Below are 21,233 nucleotides of genomic sequence, written 5' to 3' on the forward strand. Positions count from 1 at the left end.
ATTTCCTTACAGAATAGCACATCTGAACTGAATAATGCCTGAGTAAAGAAAAATTATAATTAATACCAATTCAAAAAGAGTATGAGTACCAATAAGAGTATAGCTGACTATGAGGCATGTAATCAGATACTAAGTCTCAGGCATGTTATTTAAGAAAAAAAAAATCATTGCGGTAATTGAAATTTTTTTTTTCACTTAAACTAAAGTGTACTGAAGTGTACTAACTAACTAAGTGTATTAGAAGCACCAGTTAATCTGCAGTATAGTTTTGTGTTTGGCCAACTGAAAACTAGCTAGTCACTAGTACACAATGCTGTCAGGCTCCCTACTGGATCCTCCAAAGTTTTGCAAAACTGTAGCTCAGGAGGTAGAGCAGGGGATCTACTGAACTGAAGGTCGGTGGTTGAATCCCTGGCTGCTCCACTGGGTTATGAATGTGTGTATGATTGGGGGATTGAAAGCACTACTTCATAGAAAAAGTGCTTTGGAATTGTGCCCTCTGAAAAGCTGAAAGCTAATTTTTTTAAGCTTGCATTAGTTTCATATTCATTTTGTTGTTGGGGTTTTTTTTTTTTGTCTTATTTTCTGTTTCGTATTTGTTGCTATTTATATAATAGCTTCAAGATAAAATCACATCCAGTGATTTTATCTTGAAGCTATTATATAAATAAACTTACTTGTGAGTCAGTCTATTACCACTTTCATCGCCATAGTATCGACCATCGACCACAGTATGTGAGAACTCAGGGCTGTGTGTCGGACAGGGTCGTCTGCAGTACTGGGGCCCCACAGGGAATGGTTCTGGCTCCGTTCCTCTTGTGGGGAAAAGTCTGCAGTGTAGATACACTGCAGACTTTTCCCACAGCTCCACCCAGTGCTTCCTGCAGAAGTTCTCTGATGACTCTGCAATAGTTGGCTTCATCACTGATGGGGACGACAAGGAGTACAGAGAACTGACACAAAACTTTGTGGACTGGTACCTCCAGATTAACACCAGTAAGCCCAAGGAGCTGGTGGTAGAGTTCCACAGGCACAAACATCCTCCACTGCAACCACTGAACATCCAAGGTATGGACATTGAGACTGTGGACAGCTACAGGTACCTTAGTGTTCATCTGAACAACAAACTGGACTGAACTCATAATTCAGACGCCCTCTACAGGAAAGGTCAGGGCAGGCTGTACCTGCTGCAGAGACTCGGGTCTTTTGGAGTGGAGGGCCCATTCCTGAAGACCTTCTATGACTCTGTGGTGGCCTCAGCCATCTTTTATGGTGTGGTCTGCTGGGGTGGCAACATCTCTGCTGGGGACAGGAAGAGACTGAACAGGCTGATCCGAAGGGCCAGCTCTGTTCTAGGATGCCCTCTGGACCCAGTGGAGGTGGTGAGTGACAGGAGAATAGTGGCTAAGCTGTCATCCCTTTTGGACAACATCTCCCACCCCATGCAGGAGACTCTGACAGCACTGAGCAGCTCCTTCAGTGGCAGGCTGCGGCACCGACGGTGTGGGACGGAGAGATTTCGCAGGTCTTTCCTCCCCACTGCTGTCAGACTCTACAACAAAAACTTCAACTGATCAAACACACAAAAACCCACACATGTGCAATAAGACTAAGTGCAATATTCTTTTCTGACAAAGTTGTATTTTTACTCAGTTGTATATAGCATTCGTATTCTATTTTTCTCCTATTGTATATTTTATTATATTTTATTCTACTGTATATAGTATTTTATTTTATTCTATTCTGTACAGTTGTGTACTGTATTTATTCTTATTGTGTGAATGCTTCACAGGCATTCACACTATTGAGATCCTGTTTCTCTTTATTCTTTATCCTTTATTATTCTAGTTGCTCCGTTTCTTTGCCGCTTAACTACTCCCTCATTTTTCAGTCGATTTTCACCGTTCAATCTTTAGACTGTTCTGCTATTTCTGCTATATCTTTTGGTGATGATAACTTTTGTACTTTTTGAGTTATTCAACTTTTTATGCCATTTTTTGGCCCATTTTGCTGACAGGGACCACATTATCAGTGTGATCACCAGTTTTGCTTGCTGGACTGAGCCATGTTTTAGCTCAGTGAGATGAGCATCCGTTCTCAGACCAGAAGGCTGGGGTTCGAATCCCGATTATGGCAACATTTTCTTCAGTTAACGGTTTAAACTCTTTTCCACACAAATTTCAGCTTTTTCACCTCTTTTTAGCAAAACTTTCAGTTTTTCACTACTTTTCAGCACAAATTCCAGCTTCTTAAGCTGTTTTTAGCACAAACTTCAGTTTATTTTCCTCTTTTCAGCAGAAAGTCTGCTGATTCACCTCTTTTCAGTACAATTTTCAGCTTTTTCACCTCTTCTTAGCACAATTTTCATCCTCTTCTGCTCTTATCAGCACAGTTTTCAGCCTTTTCACCTCTTTTCAGCACAAGTTAGCTTCTTCTGCACAGTGCGCATTTTTTTCCTCTCATCATATCTCTGTTTGGTACTGGAACTGGTTTGGCGCAGTGGGATGCGCAGCTGCTGTGAGATCCCATGGCAAGGGTTCAAGTACTACATGGGACAGATGCTGCACATCTTCCCTGCTTGCATGTAATCTGCTTTCATGACACTCTTCAGTGTAGTCTTTCAAATACACTGCATTTCTGCAGGAAATGCACCTTTTTCTAGTTATATTCTAATTTTTGCTATATAACTTTTGCACTGTCCACTTCCTGCTGTGACAAAACAAATTTCCCACGTGTGGGACTAGTAAAGGTTATCTTATCTTATCTTATCTTATCTTATCTTATCTTATAGTGATTTTGTACTAACCAGTCACTCATTCATTGATAATTCATGACTACTCAGAATGTTTTTGTTCAATGAATACATATATATGCATATATATCAAAAGACACAGCATATTAGATGATTTACACTACTGCATAATGTGAAAACACTCACTGTCTTTGTCTTGAGACACCCAGTGATAGAGAGTGATATTTAAGCAAGGGTTTGAAAGTCATTCTTCTTTTTCTGAACTCTCACAAATACTGTCAGATAAAGTTACAACTTTTGTGTTCCCAGTCAAAAGTGAACATTCTATTTGGGTCCAAAGAAACTTATCCCCAAACTGCAGCTAACAGTGTAAAAAAAAAATCCAATATTCCCTGAACTTTCTTGTCCTCCCTTGTGCCCACAGGTGTGTTGCTGTGCAGAGTTGACATCAGTAGCATTTTTCCATTTCTTTTTTACAGTAGGACAAAAATGTGTTTCTTTATTGCTGTGGTTAATTTTTGTGTTGCAGCCCCTAACCAACCAGATGAAAAAATTATCATGTTATGTTATGTTTCTTAGGACATGCAGTCATCTCCAAACCACATGCTGCCCACTGTCTGCAGGAACACCTTTCATGGTCTCCTACAAAGTGCATGTTCGGTTTCCCTCCATGCAGACAGTTCTCGGTCCCTGGACATTTGTCTTAGGCAACCCAGCTCACCTTGTCTGTGGATTCACATGTGTAAACTCTCTGTGTTTTTCTATGCCAGACCAGCCTGCGAACCACCTGTCGCTCTAAGCCTCCATTCTCTTAAGTATTTGCTGTTGATAAAACTTGTAACACTTTCTCCCTGTGTCCGGCTCTTGATGTCAGAAGTTAAGATTAAAGTTATATGCTTAAAAACCAAAGCCCATTCCACAGTAACTTCGACTCTTGATCCACAATCAAAACTCAACCCAATCTCCATGAAAGAACACATCCTTGTCGTGAAGCTTTTCATGGTATGTCCATGATTATTTTTAACTCAATGTCAAACTACTCTGCATACATATTTTTCAGATCATGTCAAGGTTACTTACATAGTTAAACTTCCTCGGGGCAGGGTCTTAAAATAGGGACAAGCTGTGATAAATGGAAATGATGCAGAGTTTGTTTACTAGTTTGTGTTTTTGTCAAAGAGTCCAATTGAGACACAGCAGCTCAAAATATGTTTAATGTGTAACAGGGGTGTGGAGTTTGGCTGACTATTCAGTTGATTTTTGGATTTTTGGATCCTAGTGAAGGAGACTGGCTGGGGACCAATGGTGTAGCATCAAGGTTTTTTTTAACAGTTCAGTTATTTATATGAAGAAAGACTTGGCTGTTAAACACTTACTTGACTCTCTTGTCAGCTAAAACTAAACTCTCACTCCACTTCAGGTGCGAAACTTCAGGGGGGCAAAAGAGGAAACAGGAAGTGATGAGAGCAAACTGGAGTTGTAGCCGATGCAGATCAGCAGGACCGAGCTGACTTCAGAGGAAAGGAGTGAGTGGTTTTACTGTGGGCAACATGGACATCTCATCAACACCTGTCCAGGGTGTCCACAAGTTTCTTCGAACTTCTTCAAGACACATAGTTCTTTATTTTGATGACACCTTGAGGCAAACTTATTTGCCATTTCTGCTATGAAACAGTAACTAAAAAAAACAATCACCTAACTCAACATTGAAAGCTAAATTCTGTTATTCAAATTTCTTCACTATTGCAGCGGAGAATGTTTACCTACATCAATCATGTTTGAGTTGAACCAAAAACAAGCACTGACTGTTCAGTATTAACATATATACAAGGCCTTTAGGCCAACAAAGCTCTATCAGTAACATTAACTCCTTCTGACTTTGTGCTGGTTGGTTGCTGTAAAAGCAGGAGCTGCCAAAGGGTCTGATAAAGAGGAAGTGTTTACAAACTGTTGGCAGGATACCTAATTTTATATAACCCAGACCACAGGAAATGGATGTCTCAACGGAAACTGCTAATAAAGAGTACACTGGGAATTGTTTTGTCTGTGAAACCTGATTCCTTTGGTTTAAATTAAATAAGTATTTGTATTGGAAACAGACTCTAACAGATCACTGTGACAGCTATGGCTACTTTGACTACTGGGGGAAAGGAACACAAGTCACAGTAACTTCTGGTAAGTGATCATGTCATGTATTTTGAGTTAGTGAAATCCTATATTTAGCTGATTATTTAGAGTATTAAATAAAATCTTGGTTATATTTTGCATCTAATGTTATAGTGTAATATCTGTGTAAATGATAGGTAATAGTTTCTCGGTTTAGTGTAATCACCTTTGAAATGACACAAGTAGCTGGCAAAATATTTTTTGCACTAAAGTGCAATTGAAATCTGTCACTGTGATGACTACTTTGACTACTGGGGAAAAGGAACAACTGTGACTGTCACAACAGGTAAAAAATATACGTATTTTTTCCGTTCTATGAAAAATTTAATAACACTTTTTAAATCGTTGTATTTAGGGTTTTAAAGACACATGTTTTTGTATGTTGGATATGTTGAGTTATTACACTGTGAACGCTGCTTTTGATTACTGGGGAAAAGGAACCACGGTCACTGTCACAACAGGTAAAAAAGGTTTTTGTCTTCATATTATAAATGTGGTTCTTTTAGAGGCATTTTTGGGTTTTTTGTTTGGTTGGTTTTTCGACATTAGTGGGACCATGAGAGTCTTTAAGGTGCTTGTTTTTGTATGTTCAATGTGTTAATGTCTTATACTGTGACAATGCTTTTGACTACTGGGGAAAAGGCACAATGGTCACTGTCACAACAGGTAAGATGAGCTTTCTGACTTAATTTTAATACTAAAAATACAAAACTTTCACTGTTAATTTGGCATATTTAGAACTTGGAGGTGGTTGTTTTTGTATGTCGGATATGATGAAATTTTACACTGTGACCACGCTTTTGACTACTGGGGGAAAGGCACAATGGTCACGGTTACATCAGGTAAAATGATTCATTTCTTTCTCATAATGTTAAGATTTAAATTTAAAGACTGTGTTGTTGTTCTTTCAAAGAAAAAATGTTTTTCAAACTAATTTCTATAGTATTACAAGCCTATAATTTGTACTCTCAGTTTAATCTTTGATGGTATTATTTTTAAGAATTCAGAATCTCAATTTGCAAAAAATGAGACTATTCCAGATTTTTTGGTTATCGTAAAATAATATGGAAAAACGCAGAAAAATGTGAACAGGTTTTTGTATTGAGTGGTAAATAATTATTTAGATTGTGGCCATTCTTTTGACTACTGGGGAAAAGGCACAATGGTCACTGTCGGTTCAGGTATGAATTTTAACATTATTCTTATAACTAACTTGTTTTTCCTGCTTAATTATATAAAATCTGAAAAAGAATTGGCACAAAAAGAAAGAACCTTGTATTTCTTTCTCTTTAATTTGATTAGAAAATAATTATATAAGCAGTTATTTAGTTGAGAGTGATTCAAATTATTTCAAAAGTTAAATTATGTCACCAAGTAATGCCATATCACAGAAGTTAGTTTTTGTAAGAGGTGTAAAAAGACTCTGTTAACTGTGATAACTGGGCTTTTGACTACTGGGGGAAAGGTACAATGGTTACAGTAACATCAGGTAAGGTGATCTAATTCTTTCACTTTAATTTTAAGATTTTCATTTAAATTTTGATTTTTTTTTAAAGAAATGTTGTGGTTGTGAGAAAATTCAATACCGTCATTTGTAGACTGAGAGATAAATGTCTTATAATTTACAGACTTGGTTTAAATGGTGGTGAAAATCAGGTTTTGTACAGTCTTTTGAATCTCTTTATATTAACTATAAGGAAAATATATCAGATTGTAGATTGTTATAAGATGGAGTGTGAGGTTTTTGTAGGCAGTTGTCAGTAAGTTGTTAAACTGTGACTACGCTTTTGACTACTGGGGAAAAGGCACGACAGTCACCGTCACATCAGGTACGAATTGTTATATTTCTTGCTAAAGAGAGAAATTCCTGATCCCCCGTTATAATACAATGTATTCATTTTCATTTGTTTACAACTATAATGATAAATTTGATAAAATAAGTACTTACATCAAAAAAAATTTGTAGTTTGTTACAGAATATGTAAAAAAAAAGAATTTCAGACCAATTTTGATTAATAAAAATCCTTAAGTAAGAGTATCAAATGTTTTGTGTGAAGTATGAAAACTATCTATTAAGTATATCAAATGGTTTTTAGACTTAGAAAATGGCTCTCCAGTTACAGCATCATCAGTTAAGATATGTCTCCATTGGATACAAGTTATAATTTAACGTAATATTTTCTCAGTGAATTGTGTTCATATACATTTGCTAAAAAAAATGTGATATTGTCAAAATTGGCTTTAACAGATAGCATATTTTGGGTGATTTGATAGGATTTTATAATCTTCTTCTTAATGACTGTTGAAGTAGACCTTTTGTGTATCATTAATAGTTTAGCCTTTTTATACTAAGAACTAAGTATATTCAGTACTGTGCTACGGTGCTTTTGACTATTGGGGAAAGGGGACAACAGTCACTGTTTCATCAGGTAAGTAAACCATTTCATCTCAAATATCAATGCTAAAGTGGAATCAAATTTAATGTGTTCTTAAAATAATTTGCCATCAGCACTGTGAAAGGAAGTTTACCGACTTTATGTTATTCTTTTATTTTATTTCTGTTTTCTTGTGATTGATTTTTGTCCATATTATGCATTTAAAATAATTTACAAAAAGGTGTGGTGTAGACTACTAAAGAAGTGACACTTATTAATATATAATATTGTTATATAACACTAATGGAGAGTATTTAACAAAATAGGATTCGGGGCATTTGAAATGCTAAACATTTAAAATGTAAGGTCTTTCACAATGGACTTTATTATACATCACAATCATCTCGTTTTTTCTTTAAACAATTCTAAGTGAAAATGTGTGGTATATTATTGTATTTCTATTCTGGTATCTTAATTACTGTTGTCTCCCCTTTCTTAGCCACTTCAACTGCACCCACTGTGTTTCCTCTGGTACCATGTGGCACTGAGAGCGGAGATATGATCACTCTTGGCTGCCTTGCCACCGGTTTTAACCCTCCTGCAGTGACTTTCTCGTGGAACAAAGGCAGCACTGCCTTGACAGACTTCATCCAGTACCCTGCAGTACAGAAAGGCGATGTTTATACTGGAGTCAGTCAAGTCCAAGTGAGGAAACAGGACTGGGATACACAACAGAATTTCCAATGTGTTGTGAATCATGCTGCTGGAATTGCACAGACTGGTGTCAGACCAACACGTAAGCCTTATGCTAATTCACATTTAATAAGTTTATCTTATTCTGTTTGACTTATAACAAGTTTACATGAAAGCTCTGTGAACATATACAAAACTAAACAATTTGAATGAATTTGCACATAAATGCACAGGCTGATATTGTTATAGTCTGTAAGATTTTTGTTAAGTCATTTAATTTCCTTTTCTTAGGTTATTTGAACTCTTGATACATCACATACATAATACATTGCTACAGTAAACTTCAGTGCACTTTTTCTGAGGCAATATTTCTTATAAACTATTATTGGGCCACATCTAGTGATTGTTACTTCTAATAAGGATAAGAGTCAGTTATCGAGTTAATCTCCAGTTTTTGTTTACTGAAGAAATATAGTAGAGGCTGACTTTATTGTAAATGCGCCCCAAGCTGCTTATGTTTACAATTAATCTGAACACACAACTTACAACAAAAACACGAAGTTATTCGTTTTTAAAAAAAATCATAATCAACATAGAAGCAAATATTTCACCTCATTAAATAACGTGAAATATTTCAAAATTCATAATTTCTTAATGGACTTTGTGGAAACACACACACACACACACACACACACACACACCCACACACACCCACACACACACACACACACACACACACACACACACACACACACACACACACACACACATTGTAAGGTGGAATGAGAAAAAGAATATATCCAAGCAGTATTAAGTTTTGGTACATTGTCTTTTTTTAATTCTTCACTCATATACTTATGTGCTCTGCGCCCGTCTGAAAAACAGTATTGCAGCATGTTGTGCTTCTTTCCATCTGTCTAAATAATCCTCATCCTTTCTGATCTCTGCCTGTCTCCCTCCACTTTCACTGTGCATTGATAATTAACATAATTAACATTAATATTAAATCTGTGTTTGCTTGCCAGTCAATGTATATGCAGAAGTGAGCAGTGAAGCTCTGCAGTTCAGTTATTGGTGACTACACAAATCCAGTTTTCTTTTGGACACTGTGCAAAGTGAAAGTGCTAAAAAAAAAAGTGAGCATAAGGAACTTGTTTATATAGAAAAACAATATAGTATGAACAGTGTAGCAAATTATTTATCTCAGCTTCTGCATATATATAAATACGTATATATATATATATATTATTCCCTGCTTCTGCATACACATATGTGTGTATATCTTTGTTTTTCAGCGGTGTTTAAGCAGAATCCAACTCTTAAAGTGTTTTCCTCCTCTTCTGATGAGGACGGTACCTATACTGCCTCCTGCTTTGCCAAAGAGTTTGCACCAAAGAAACATGGCATAAAATGGCTGAAAAACGGAGCAGATATCACCAGCAAAATAGAGATGACCGAAACGGTTTCTGACTCAAAAAATGCGGCTGGAAAAACACTGTACTATGCAACAAGTTTTCTCACAGTAAATTCCAGTGACCTGAATGATAAGACTACATTTACATGTCTGTTTACTGGAGGAGAAGATGGATCTTTGAATAAAACTGTGCCTTACAAAGTAATCCCAACATGTGAGTAACAGATTTGTTTTCTTTTAAAAGAAATATACATTTATATTTTTAAATGTGGTTTTGTAATAATTTTGCTCACTAACTGTTTTTTGCTTCATTACTCAGGTCCTGGTTGTGTTACATCTAATGTGAAAGTAGAAATCACTGGCCCCGGAACTGAGGACATGCTTCTCCGTAAAAAAGGAACTCTAACATGTCGAGTCACAGTACAAAAAGATAAACCTCAAATAATCTGGGAGGATGAGAAACAAGATGTGATAGCAAGTAAACCAATGATTGAAGAAAATGGGATGACATACTTGTCTAAACTTGACATCACCTATGACGAATGGACCAGGGGGGTAAAGCGCTATTGTGTTGTTCACCACTCAGATTTACCTACACCTTCGAGGGAACCTTATGAAAGGGAATTCGGTAAGAAAAATACTCTGAAACAGTGTTTAGTCCTTATTGACATCTTGATATCAAAGACATCATAACTGTTGCTTCTCAGTCTGTATGTGTGTGTCTATGTCTGTGTGTGTGTGTGTGTGTGGATTTGACTTCCTGTATTATTTTGGTTAATGTATGTGTGGTACAAAGTCTCATGTTGTTTCATGCTTACAGGAGGAAGCCCTGAGCGTCCGTCAGTGTTTATGCTCCCTCCTTTAGAACAAACTAACAAAGCAGAGGTGACCCTGACTTGCTTTGTGAAAGACTTCCTCCCTAAGGAAGTTTTTGTGTCTTGGCTTGTGGATGACGAGGAAGCAGACTCAAGTAGATATGCTTTTAATACAACAGAACCCATTGAAAACAATGGATTCTATTCTGCGTATGGCCAGTTGTTTGTCAGCCTTCACGAGTGGGAAAACAATGCTGTCTATAGCTGTGTAGTGTACCACGAATCTGTGGTTAACACAACTAGAGCTATTGTCAGGTCCATTGGGTACAGAACATTTGACAAAAACCGCATTGACCTCAACATGAACATCAACCAAGACTCAAAGTGCTCGGCCCAGTAGATGTTTCTCATGTCTCTGTCTTCTGCTGTTTGTTGTTTAATGTCTGTTGCTTGTGATATGACATTGTGTTTGTGTGTTTCAATGCAGATTCAAAATAAAAATAAAAAAACAGTTTGCAACTCTGTTGATGTTTATTGTATGCAGTTCACGTCTTCATTTAAATCATATTTTGAGCTTTATGTTTATTGTACAGTCACAGTGCTATCCTAATGTAGACAGTAGCATGTTTGGGTTATTTACACAATAATTATAAAATAATACACAATAATAATATAAAAAAATTTAATATCTAATTTCTACTAGAATAATACAACAGTACTAAATGAGGTATTTAGGGAACAGTTTATGTTTATTTAATATGCAGATAGTTCAGTAACACTGCTTCTGTGACTTGTCTTTGTGTGCCTGTGTGTCATCTACTGAGTCTTGCACCCCTTAAAAACAGATGACTGCTCAATACAACCCTTTAAATCTCCCAGGCAAATAAACAATACTGGAGTCTTTCTAAAGCAAGTCAGAAGTCAGGATTGTAGGTCTGAAAGGGCATGAAATTCTATTCATCTTCATGGGACACTCACTCGACATCTGTCAGCTTATTTTTTTCTTTTCTGTCATTATAACTTCCAGCTGAGTTGACTGACTATGAATCTGCTATAGCATATAGAGTCAAAACATATGTATTTAACCCACAACAGAAATAAATAAAATCTATAAGTTCCCATCGTACAATGTGTGTTTCAAAGTGGGTTGTGAAATGTCCAGTTATTTGACACAATAACGTTTGTTCATCTAGATCTTCTCATCGGTGACTATCTGGAGTTTCATCACCCTGGGCTATCTGGAGACGATAACATAGCAAGCGTAGCCATCGTCTTCATCCTTCTCTTCCTCATCACTCTGCTGTTAATCTTTGGAACAACTGTTATCAAGGTAATCAGAAATTAATGTGCTGGCATTGTCTGCAGATTTAACTCAGCATTGAGCAATATGACAGATTACATTCATCAAGCACGTAGCCATGACAGAAAAAAACTAAAACTCATTTAGCATTCTGCATTTTAACCATGAGTCAGAATAACTCAATTATTGTAAAAACAACTAAAAAAATGCAGATTACAGAAAAAATTGTATCTATGCACATTAGAAGCATTTAGGATTATGTCAGTTTAATAAACCAATGTAATATTTAGTTAATACAATTAAAAAAGGAAGAAAAAGGTTCACGTTATCCCAGTGAGGGATTACCTACTTCACAATTCAGCTGTTGTTGTGAATTTAATTATCTTTATACAGTTATTGCTAATATCATATAAACAATATATATCAGCTAAAATTCACTTAGAGTGCTGAAATTGTATAAAAACATAATTTAATAGTTGAATGTTCAAGGGCCAACTGATATCATACTGATATCGCCCTACTCAAAGATCTAGCTGTATGGACAAAGACAAGGGTTTTAAGTCAGAAGCAGCAAGTGTAATTTCTATTACACTGCATATTGGAAGACCATAAATACAAAATCGTGTCAGATCAAAATGAAGCTCTTTCAAAATCAGTGTGGCATGTGTGGTTGATTACAATATTTAAGATATGGTGACAAAAGTGATTATCAAACTCATTAAATTGTGTGATATTGTGTGGAATAATCTATGCCAATGGCAAAACATATAAAATATGCTCATATTGCTGATTTAAACCAATTTATATGTGTAAGTTAAAAGATAATTACACTACATAATGTTACTATTTGAATTCATTTTTCTTTATATCCCAGTGTAGCATGTATATCCCAGTGCTTTATGTCCAGATGGCAAGTTTCTGAATGCCTTAATCAATTGAATGTGTATTATTGAAAGTAAATTAATTTAGAAATTGTCTTAATACTGTGTAACAATCTCTTATAAGCAGCTTTGTCAACTGTTAGTTTGACCTCCTAAGTGATTTTCAGCTGATATTAAAGTAGTGTTCCTTCTAAGTTTATTCAGCAACTATATTTAACCAACTACAAAATAAACGCACAGCATTATAAGTTTCCTGTGTATTGATACATTTTTTGATATATGTGTAGCAATGTAACTTCATGCATAAACACTATTTATAATGAAGTAGTGGTGAGCAGTATGAAATAAATCCTTTTGCTCCAAGTTCACTATTTTTTTATTCTTTTAACAGGTCAAATAAAACAAATGGACTGTGAAAGGACCTTTGAGTGTGGTGAAAAAAATATTTCTCAAACATTTTTTTTCATATAATCTCATACTATCATGTAAGTAATCACAACTGCCTTTTTTAAACTGCAAAAGCTTTATCTGTCTTTAAAAATAAATGTTTTAATTAAGATTAAATTTTGTCTTTCTCTTGCTTTATTTTGAAATTGTTTACATTATTTGAAGGTTGATCTGTAAAAGTTTAATGCATTTTAAAGATTATTTATATGTATTTAATATTTTGTCCTTTTTTAAACTCTAATATACAGTTCTGTTCATCACATCCACAGCATCTGGAATCAGCAGCCCATGCTATACCAAATATGCAAAGTGGTAGATTTTACAGTCGGTTGCGTTTTACTCTATTATTAGAGGATTTGAGAACTAAAACCTTTGGCAAAGTCATGAGATGTGAAATAAAATACATGTGGTGCACATGCAAACTGACATGAGAAATGTAAATGTGCAAATTGTTTCTCTTACTGGCATAACCACACCTCACACCTGCTGTTTGTGATGCTCCGTTGCTCTTTGCATTCTCTCACTTCTGTATTTTGGTACTTTTTTGAGACCTGGGTGTTACTCAATGCTTCCGCTTGCTGCTTGCCCTGACCACTCTGCCCTATCATGCATAACAACTGTGCAACAGACTTCCTGCCCTATCTTCACCTGACACAGTAACACCAAACAATGTCAAATTATAACTCTGCCATCTAGCCTAAAGACAAACACACTACACTTAAAACTGAAACAGTTCCTCATTTACCAAAATCTGAAGGTATGTATAACTGAGATGACATTAACTTTTTTTTCTTGCTGCGTTAACACATAGAATTTATAATTATGCATGTAAAGTCAAACTAATATTTGCTCTTTCTCAGTGCCTCGGATTGTCTCAGCAAACATCACATTGTACTCAGTCTGGGATGGGGAAGTTGGAATCTCAACAGTAAGGCTCATCTGCACATTGAGTGGCTCCTTTCTAGACAAACTGACTTTGGAGTGGTTCCTGGATGAAAAACGGGATCAAAGCAATAAGGCAAGCACAAGGAAGCTACAAAGTGCAGGGGGAGAACAGAAAACCTTCAGCCTGAGCAGTGAGTTTAGGCCAAATATGACATCGTGGGCAGAAGGCTCAACTTTTGCCTGCAAGACTAAGCCCAATGGTGATCAATATAACAGAACAATAAACATTTGTCACAGTAAGTATGTAGAGTTACTGACTCAAATAACACATTTATCATGCGCAAATTCTTAATATGTGAAACTAATTAAGATCAGTCTTTAGTTAAAAGTTTGTTTTATTAGCTTGCCATATTAATAAGCAATTTTTCTTATAATCCACAGAAATTCACCTTTATTGTAACAACGTCAGACTCTAATGTTTGTTTGGTTTTTTTGACTTTCCTATTAACAGCTCTTCCAAGCTCCTCTCCCTTCATTCAAGTGGAGATTCCCAGCTTCAAGACTGTAATTACCTCAAATACTGACATGCAAGCAACGTGTTTGGTCCACACTTATTTTGATGCCACGATCACCTGGCTGATTGATGGCAAAGCCGTGACTAAAACAGCGACCCGAGAGAAAAACGCAACTCATATAATCAGCAATCTTTCAGTTTCCTCGACTCAATGGGAGAACGTGAAGAATGTAACATGCAAAGCAGAGCATAAGTGCTTCACATCTGCTGAGAAGACCATAAATATTGCAGGTAAGATGATACAACAATAGGAAAATCAGACATGTTATGACCAAAGAGCAATTAAAATAATGTTTTTGCATGATCATCCAGGTTGTCCAGTTAATACTCCTTTGGTGGAGATCAGGCGATCTCTCACAGATCTGCCGAAGAGAGACAGTGCAGTGTTCGAGTGTGACATCAAACAACTGTCCTCATGTAACCTCTTCATCGCCTTAGAAGTCAATCGTGGTGAAATTCTTGAAAAAAAACCTTATAATTTTGCTGAAGGCTCAGTAGCCAAACTTTCAATCAGTAGTCAATTCATTGTCCCTCAGAAGTACTGGATGAAAGACCAAACCTTTACCTGCAAAGTGATTCAAGGCTCTTCTAAAACCTTTCACTCAAACTCCATCAGCAATATTTTTGGTGAGGAGATTTCCCTTTTTTTCCCTTTGTAGAAGCTGATTTATCTTTGTTGTTTTATAGTTACATGGTTTCTATTAAATAGACTAATAGATGCATTGATTTATGCCCCTTTAGTGGACCCATCCATGGAGCTTCTTCTGGTTCCCAGTAAAGGTTCAGAATCACAGACTCTTTCATGCTCTGGATGGAGCTTCAACCCTCACATTAAATGGTTGTCTGAGTCTCAGGAAAGGTCTCCAACTTCCACTAATATCAGCATGAGTGTAGATGGACGTGTTAGAGTAACGAGTCAACTTGTAATTGATCAATCTGAGTGGAAAAAAGGGAATAATTTCACCTGTGAAGTGTCTGACAGGTCTCTGAACACAAGTATCACAAAAACAATCAGTCTCTGTTCAGGTACAGTGAAAATTCTCTTATTGTGATAATCATTAAGAATACAATAAAACTATTTTTAAATTAGAAATTTGGATATGAGACATTTTATAACTGCTCCATGGTTGTTGCATATTATTTTTATTTATTTATGTATTCATTTTTTAAAATTAATTTTATTTTTTATAGAAACTCCATCATCATCACAGCTAGTTGGGGTTTATGTCCAGGGACCACTGCCACAGCTGACTGAGAGCAAAGAAAATGTGACTATTACCTGTCTTCTGGTCGGCCCTAATCTTAGTGATTTCTCCATCACCTGGAGAGTAGGTGGCAGCAAAATTCCCGAGAGTTATGGTGTCCTAACTAATCTCTCAGTGAGTCATAACAATGGAACAGAGACTCGACAGAGCTTCCTTAATGTGCCAGCAGTGGATTGGGATGCACATACAAAGATTTCTTGTGAAGGAAAACATCCATGTTCCAATCATGGGAATGAAGACCATATAAGCAAAAGCAGAGGTAATATTAGAAATGTAACAAATCCTTCTAAACTTCATGTTCCTCTGGTTGTGACTGTATTTTTATGGTTCTCTTCCTTTTGTGTTTTTCAAGACTTCCTTGAGCCAACAGTGAAGATAATACAACCAACTGCCTCTGAACTTTCTAAGTCTGACATCCTAACGCTTGTTTGCCTAGTGTCTGAATATTTCCCTGCTAACATCATAGTGCACTGGGAAGAAGATGGCCGGACTCTCGCATCCTCACATTACGTAAACAGTCCTCCATGGAAATACTCAGGGAGCAGCTCTTACTCTATGAGCAGCAGACTAAACATATCCAAAACTGAAGCCACAAGGTCTACGTATTCTTGTGTTGTCAAACAGGAGTCATCTAAAGCGCCTATTAAAGACAATATAACTGATGTGTTTGGTGAGCTGCCATTTAGCATTTAATATTTACCTATTATTTCCATTATAATCATTTTAACAGACTGATTAAAATTGATTGACTGATTGCTAAAAATGTTGTGGATATCTTTCCAGCCTCAGTGATCTACAGCCAGCCATCAGTCTACTTGTTTCAGGGCTCTAATGAACTTGTGTGCCTGGTCTTTGGCTTCAGCCCTGTATCCATTAACATCACTTGGTTTCAAAATGGAGGCACAGAACCGCTGAACTACAACACTAGTGAGCCCCACAGAGGCCCAGATGGAAAGTTCAGTGTCAAGAGCCACCTTTACCTGTCCCAAGAAATATTCTTACCTGGGGTGGTCTTCACCTGCCGGGTGATCCATGCCAACACCACCCTGTCCCGGAATATATCGAAACCAGGTACTGCATCATTCACTGATTGATTTTTTTTCTTGCACATATAAGGTCCTATTAAGTAATGTAAAGGACATGTAAAGTCCATTATTTTTCCAATCTCTTTTCAGCTTCTTTGTTAGTATAATAATGTCAAGTAAGTGATAAATAACGCAATGTATACATTATTCACAGATACGATGAAATATTGTAATTTATTTGACAACATTGTGCATGCTGATGTGAATGAAGACACAGCTGAGGAAAGCTGGAATGTGGCTTTCACCCTCACTGGTTTTTTCATCATCGCCACCATATATGGTATCATAGTTACATTATTTAAGGTAAGCACTTGTCATTTGATTGTTTAAAAGTAAGATTCACGTCTAGCTTCTCATTTGAACCATGAAGATTATTATAATTATTGTTATTATTATCTGTACAAGGGAGACAGGGAGCATAAAAATATGTACATGCACTGTCATTACAGTATGATGCTGTGATGATTTATATTGTGACACACCATTCTAATCTGACATTCCAGTCTATGTAGGCTTTCAGTCATCCATGTCATGATAGTCTAAGGAGATTGGAAAGAAAGCAACTTGACTTTTTTTAAGTTATATGAAGAGGTTTCGCCTGTCATCCAAGACGTTTTTCAGTTCTAAAACCAAACGATGGAGAGTCCCCGGTATTTAAACCTTGGCACAGGTTGTCCTTTACCAGCATTGCAAGAGTTAGCTTTAAATCAACACCTAAAGGATAAAGATCACTCTTGGCAGTGTTGGGATCACACCAAGTGCCTAAACCCCCACTCACATCTTCCCTCAGGTGACCTCAATAGGTCATATGACTGGGTGAGGTCTCACAGTGGTTTATCAAAAAGCTATGGTGATAATTACTTTTTTCATTCATTGGATCAAATGATGAGGCACATGGCTAATATCGGTCAATGACCCCCTTAAGAGACAACACTCACTAGTGTTTAAGGACCTGGAACTCCCCATCATCTAGTTTAAGAACTCAAGAAGTCATTTGAAGGAGAGGTGAAACATCTTCACAAAACCTAAAGGAGTCCAGTTACTTTCTTTCTCAGCTTCTAAGTCTGTATTATGACATTCCATTGGGTGCTTAGTTGAACTTTCAAATATGACAAATATATAAATGTATATTATAATAATAATAAAATGTTGTTGTTTCTATTACACTTTAATACACTTTTTATTTCAAGAGAAAACAATACAAAGTTGTTACTAAAGGATTACATTTTCTCTCTCATTTTTTCTTTCAGACTAAACCATGATGTTCACAGGACGGTTCATGTATTATGACTGAAATGTCTAAGTTCTGGGGGTTTGAACAGCACCTGTCCTGACTAGTTTGAACATGTAATGCTTTGTTTTTCCATTGTTATTGATGACATTGTTTATGCTTTACAATTTTTGGCATTTGTGTTTTAGTTTTGTGCTAGATGCGACATGTATGTAAGACAAGTGAGAAATGCATTAAAAATCAATAAAGAAAACAAATAACTAATTTTCTTCAGTTCTTCTTGAATTAAGAAAAATGCTAACTTGCCTTACAGAATACAAGTAATGACACATACTAATATAAAACTCTTTATCTTTGGAAAATTGTGTTGTGCACCATCATGTTGTATTACTTGGATTTTCCACAAGAGTGAGACAAAGCTCCATGTGTAGCAGCAGCAATGTGGGTGCAGCCTCTATGTGAAAACCTGTGCTGATCATAATTTAAAGATGCTGACAGATGCAGTGGGAAGGCAGTGGTGTTATGAAGAGGTGCATTCATTTGAAAGCACAAAGAATGTTTATGTAACTCTTCCTCTTTCCAGACATACACAGAGTCAGTGTAAATCTGTGAACTCTGTCTTTAAGTGAAAGCCTAGATTGTGTTTCCATGTGCATTTGTGTACCTTGTGGGTTTGGAGGAATTCACATTTGGGAGGGATGACACAAAACAAATTAAGGCTTACTATTGGCTGCCTCTGAAATGATCTGGCAGTGTGTTGCCCCAATTGGCTGAAGACCCTGTGGCAGCCAGCCCTAATCTTTGAAGCTGTTGCTAATGAACAACATGCTGCTGCCAGTCTAAGTGGCAAGGGCCCAGCAGCAAGGAAGCAGGGCACCATGCCCAGCAGAATGCCTGACAGTGTCTCCATGTCTGACATCCCCACCAAACACCCTCCCCCCCAGGTGCTTACCTGAACCCTTCCCTGTTTCCTTACATACCAATGATGAATTTAAACCAAACATCCTACATGACCTAATAATCCACCAGTACAATGTATACATGTATATATTAAATTGGATTGTATATGGATTCTTAAAGCACCACTTTGCAGACGCTGTGAGGGAATGTACCTCCAATATTACCCAAACCACTTCCCTTTATCCTGAAGTCTTTGTGTCTCAGTATTTTATCTGCCCTTGTTATTGATGCTACAGCTTTGTCTTTATTCAAGAAATCCCACTGAGTGTTTTCTCTTATGAAAACAAATGATGAACTACAGTAAATAAAGTAATTTCATACCTCAAAACATCACAGTGACAAAAATTATGAATCCAGAGGCAAACACAATCCAACCATGAAAACTGCATCATGCCAGGGACCTTTCTCCCATTAAAACATGACTGGATCATTTACTGGAGGAAGCAGAAATGAGGGTCTAACAACAGTGTACCACTGCACTCTAGTGGATGTAGTAATTATGACATGGGAAAAAATAAAGCTTACTGCAAAATAAGACGTCACAATGAGTCCCATTGTCTGCACAGAAAAGTGGTTAGTACGGATGATTGGGGTTTAGAAACACAATAAATAAATAAATGAAATAATATCATATCACAGGACAGTTTCCACTTCAAACTGATATTCAACATGGCTTTGCCTCATAATCAAGTCTGCTTCTGATTTTTGCATTTCAGTTTTTTAAGGTCATGTAGGAACAAATTACTAATTGCTGAGAGTTTCCAGGTATCTGTTTAAGTCACAGTTATTATCAAATCGTAGTAACATGTGTGAAGGTCCCAGTGTCCAAAAGGGAGAAAATACCTTTTTAGTCTAAAAAAAGAATTTAAAAAATGCCTTCCTAAAAGCTAGCACTATTAAACACTGGTCATAGAAAACAGAAACAACAACAGGTTTATCTTGACCACTGTAGTCACGCTGACAAAGAGTCAAAGTTCCAGGTCACGTATGTCTTTAACTTTAACTTGCAAGGATTTCATGAATTTCTTGAATGAGTGTTCATCCAAATATGAAGAACAAAAACAGATTTTTAGTTTTAGTCTCCTTTTCTATTTAATAGTTATTTGTTATATTATGAGTTAGCTAACATAAACTAATGTAAGTCTATAACCAGCAACCGACCAACACAGTGATGTAATGTTCTACACTGACACAACTGCTGTGATTTGAATCATACCTATCTGATAGATTCCAGTTTTAGCATGATAATGAGGAGTCTTTCTCAGACACAAAAGTTTTTCATGGATTTCCTCCAGGTCTGTGCCATGATTCAATAATTTTTCACATCATGCACACATTATTATGCTTTCCTAAACTTTATTAAGTTAATATTATTAGAAAAGAGTGCACACATTTTTATTGTTATGCAGATGATACCCAGCTCTATTCATCTATGAAGTAAGATGACACAGGTGAAAAAATCTCTTGAAGACCTGCTGACATAAAAATCTTAGAAACATCATGTCTAATCAGATACTTACCTTAGATGGCATTACCTTTGAGAATGAAAGGAGACAGCAGTTGCTGTTTCATCAGGTAAGAATACAATTTCATTTCCGAGATCACTACTTAAGTTGGATTAAATGTATTGTGTTTTTGTAAGAATGTTCCCTCAATTCTGTGAAAGGACATTCAACAACTTTACACCATTGTTTACATGCAATGACTTTTGTTCATGTTCTGCATTTAAAATAATGTTCTGATGTATGTGTCCACTAACAGAAGAGTAAACTTATATTGGAGGAGGCTGATGGGCAAACTGCCTCTAAAAAATGTTGCAGGGAAGGATTCGGGCACTTGAAATGTCTTTTCTATTGTTTTCTCTTTAATCAGTTCTAAGTGAAAATGTCTGATATATTGTATTTCTATTATGGTATCTTAATGGCTGTTGCCTTGTGTACATAATAAACTAATACTCCTGTGAGCTATAGGGTATATATGCTGTACACCCTTCCTACTGGATTTTGTTGCATCTGCGTCTCCATGTTAATTTGTGTGTTTCCCCTACAGCTCCACACCGTCCAGGCAGCAAAAAAACATGCATGTGCTCATTGCGAGCTTGTAACAAGAACACTCTGCTGTCAAGGGTGAGCATTGGTTAATGGTTGTCATGTGACTAATGCAAGCCAGATCCTTTTATTTGGGAAAATTATAAATAATAGTTAAAAGTTATTGCTGGAGGGCACAGACTCGACCCGCAGACCAAAAAAGAAAATTTAAAAAAAATTAAAACGAAAAAGAAAAAGAAAAACGCCAGATTGCTGTGGTGATGAAAAGCATTAATAATCCTTTAGCTGAACTTTTATTTTCTAGAAATAACATTTCAACCTTGAATAGAAAAAATGCCAGGA

At 36.4% G+C, this 21,233-nt stretch overlaps 2 protein-coding genes across 2 annotated transcripts in view; both read left to right on the forward strand.

Annotated features, from left to right (window-relative positions):
* Positions 1-10,734, forward strand: part of LOC146575960 (immunoglobulin mu heavy chain-like) — a 526,942-nt gene extending 516,208 nt beyond the window's left edge. Inside the window, exons 8-12 of the mRNA XM_085272511.1 lie at positions 5,643-5,760; positions 7,793-8,089; positions 9,282-9,614; positions 9,720-10,028; positions 10,221-10,734. Coding sequence (XP_085128637.1) covers positions 5,643-5,760; positions 7,793-8,089; positions 9,282-9,614; positions 9,720-10,028; positions 10,221-10,615 — 1,452 coding nt within the window. The 3' untranslated portion in view covers positions 10,616-10,734. The remainder of the gene's footprint in view (positions 1-5,642; positions 5,761-7,792; positions 8,090-9,281; positions 9,615-9,719; positions 10,029-10,220) is intronic.
* Positions 10,735-12,791: 2,057 nt separating this feature from the next.
* LOC146575972 (Ig mu chain C region) lies at positions 12,792-18,141 on the forward strand. The gene is made up of 10 exons (XM_085270905.1): positions 12,792-13,600; positions 13,704-14,024; positions 14,240-14,533; positions 14,615-14,929; positions 15,044-15,328; positions 15,494-15,826; positions 15,920-16,237; positions 16,351-16,638; positions 16,807-16,955; positions 17,903-18,141. The coding sequence occupies exons 2-10, from the start codon at positions 13,937-13,939 to the stop codon at positions 17,912-17,914; spliced, it is 2,082 nt and encodes a 693-aa protein (XP_085127031.1). The 5' UTR covers positions 12,792-13,600; positions 13,704-13,936; the 3' UTR covers positions 17,915-18,141.
* Positions 18,142-21,233: the final 3,092 nt, after the last annotated feature.

Source organism: Mchenga conophoros, linkage group LG4, assembly GCF_057382185.1.
Source record: "Mchenga conophoros isolate Kocher_MC1m ecotype Shallow Benthic linkage group LG4, M_conophoros_male_GT1.1, whole genome shotgun sequence".
In the NCBI taxonomy this organism is placed as follows: Eukaryota; Metazoa; Chordata; class Actinopteri; order Cichliformes; family Cichlidae; genus Mchenga; species Mchenga conophoros.

Coding starts and splice junctions, on each gene's coding strand:
- LOC146575972 (XM_085270905.1), top strand. CDS start 13,937: ATGACATCGTGGGCAGAAGGCTCAACTTTTGCCTGCAAGACTAAGCCC. Junction 14,534..14,614: donor GAAGACCATAAATATTGCAG/GTAAGATGATAC, acceptor ATGATCATCCAG/GTTGTCCAGTTAATACTCCT. Junction 16,238..16,350: donor CAATATAACTGATGTGTTTG/GTGAGCTGCCAT, acceptor ATATCTTTCCAG/CCTCAGTGATCTACAGCCAG.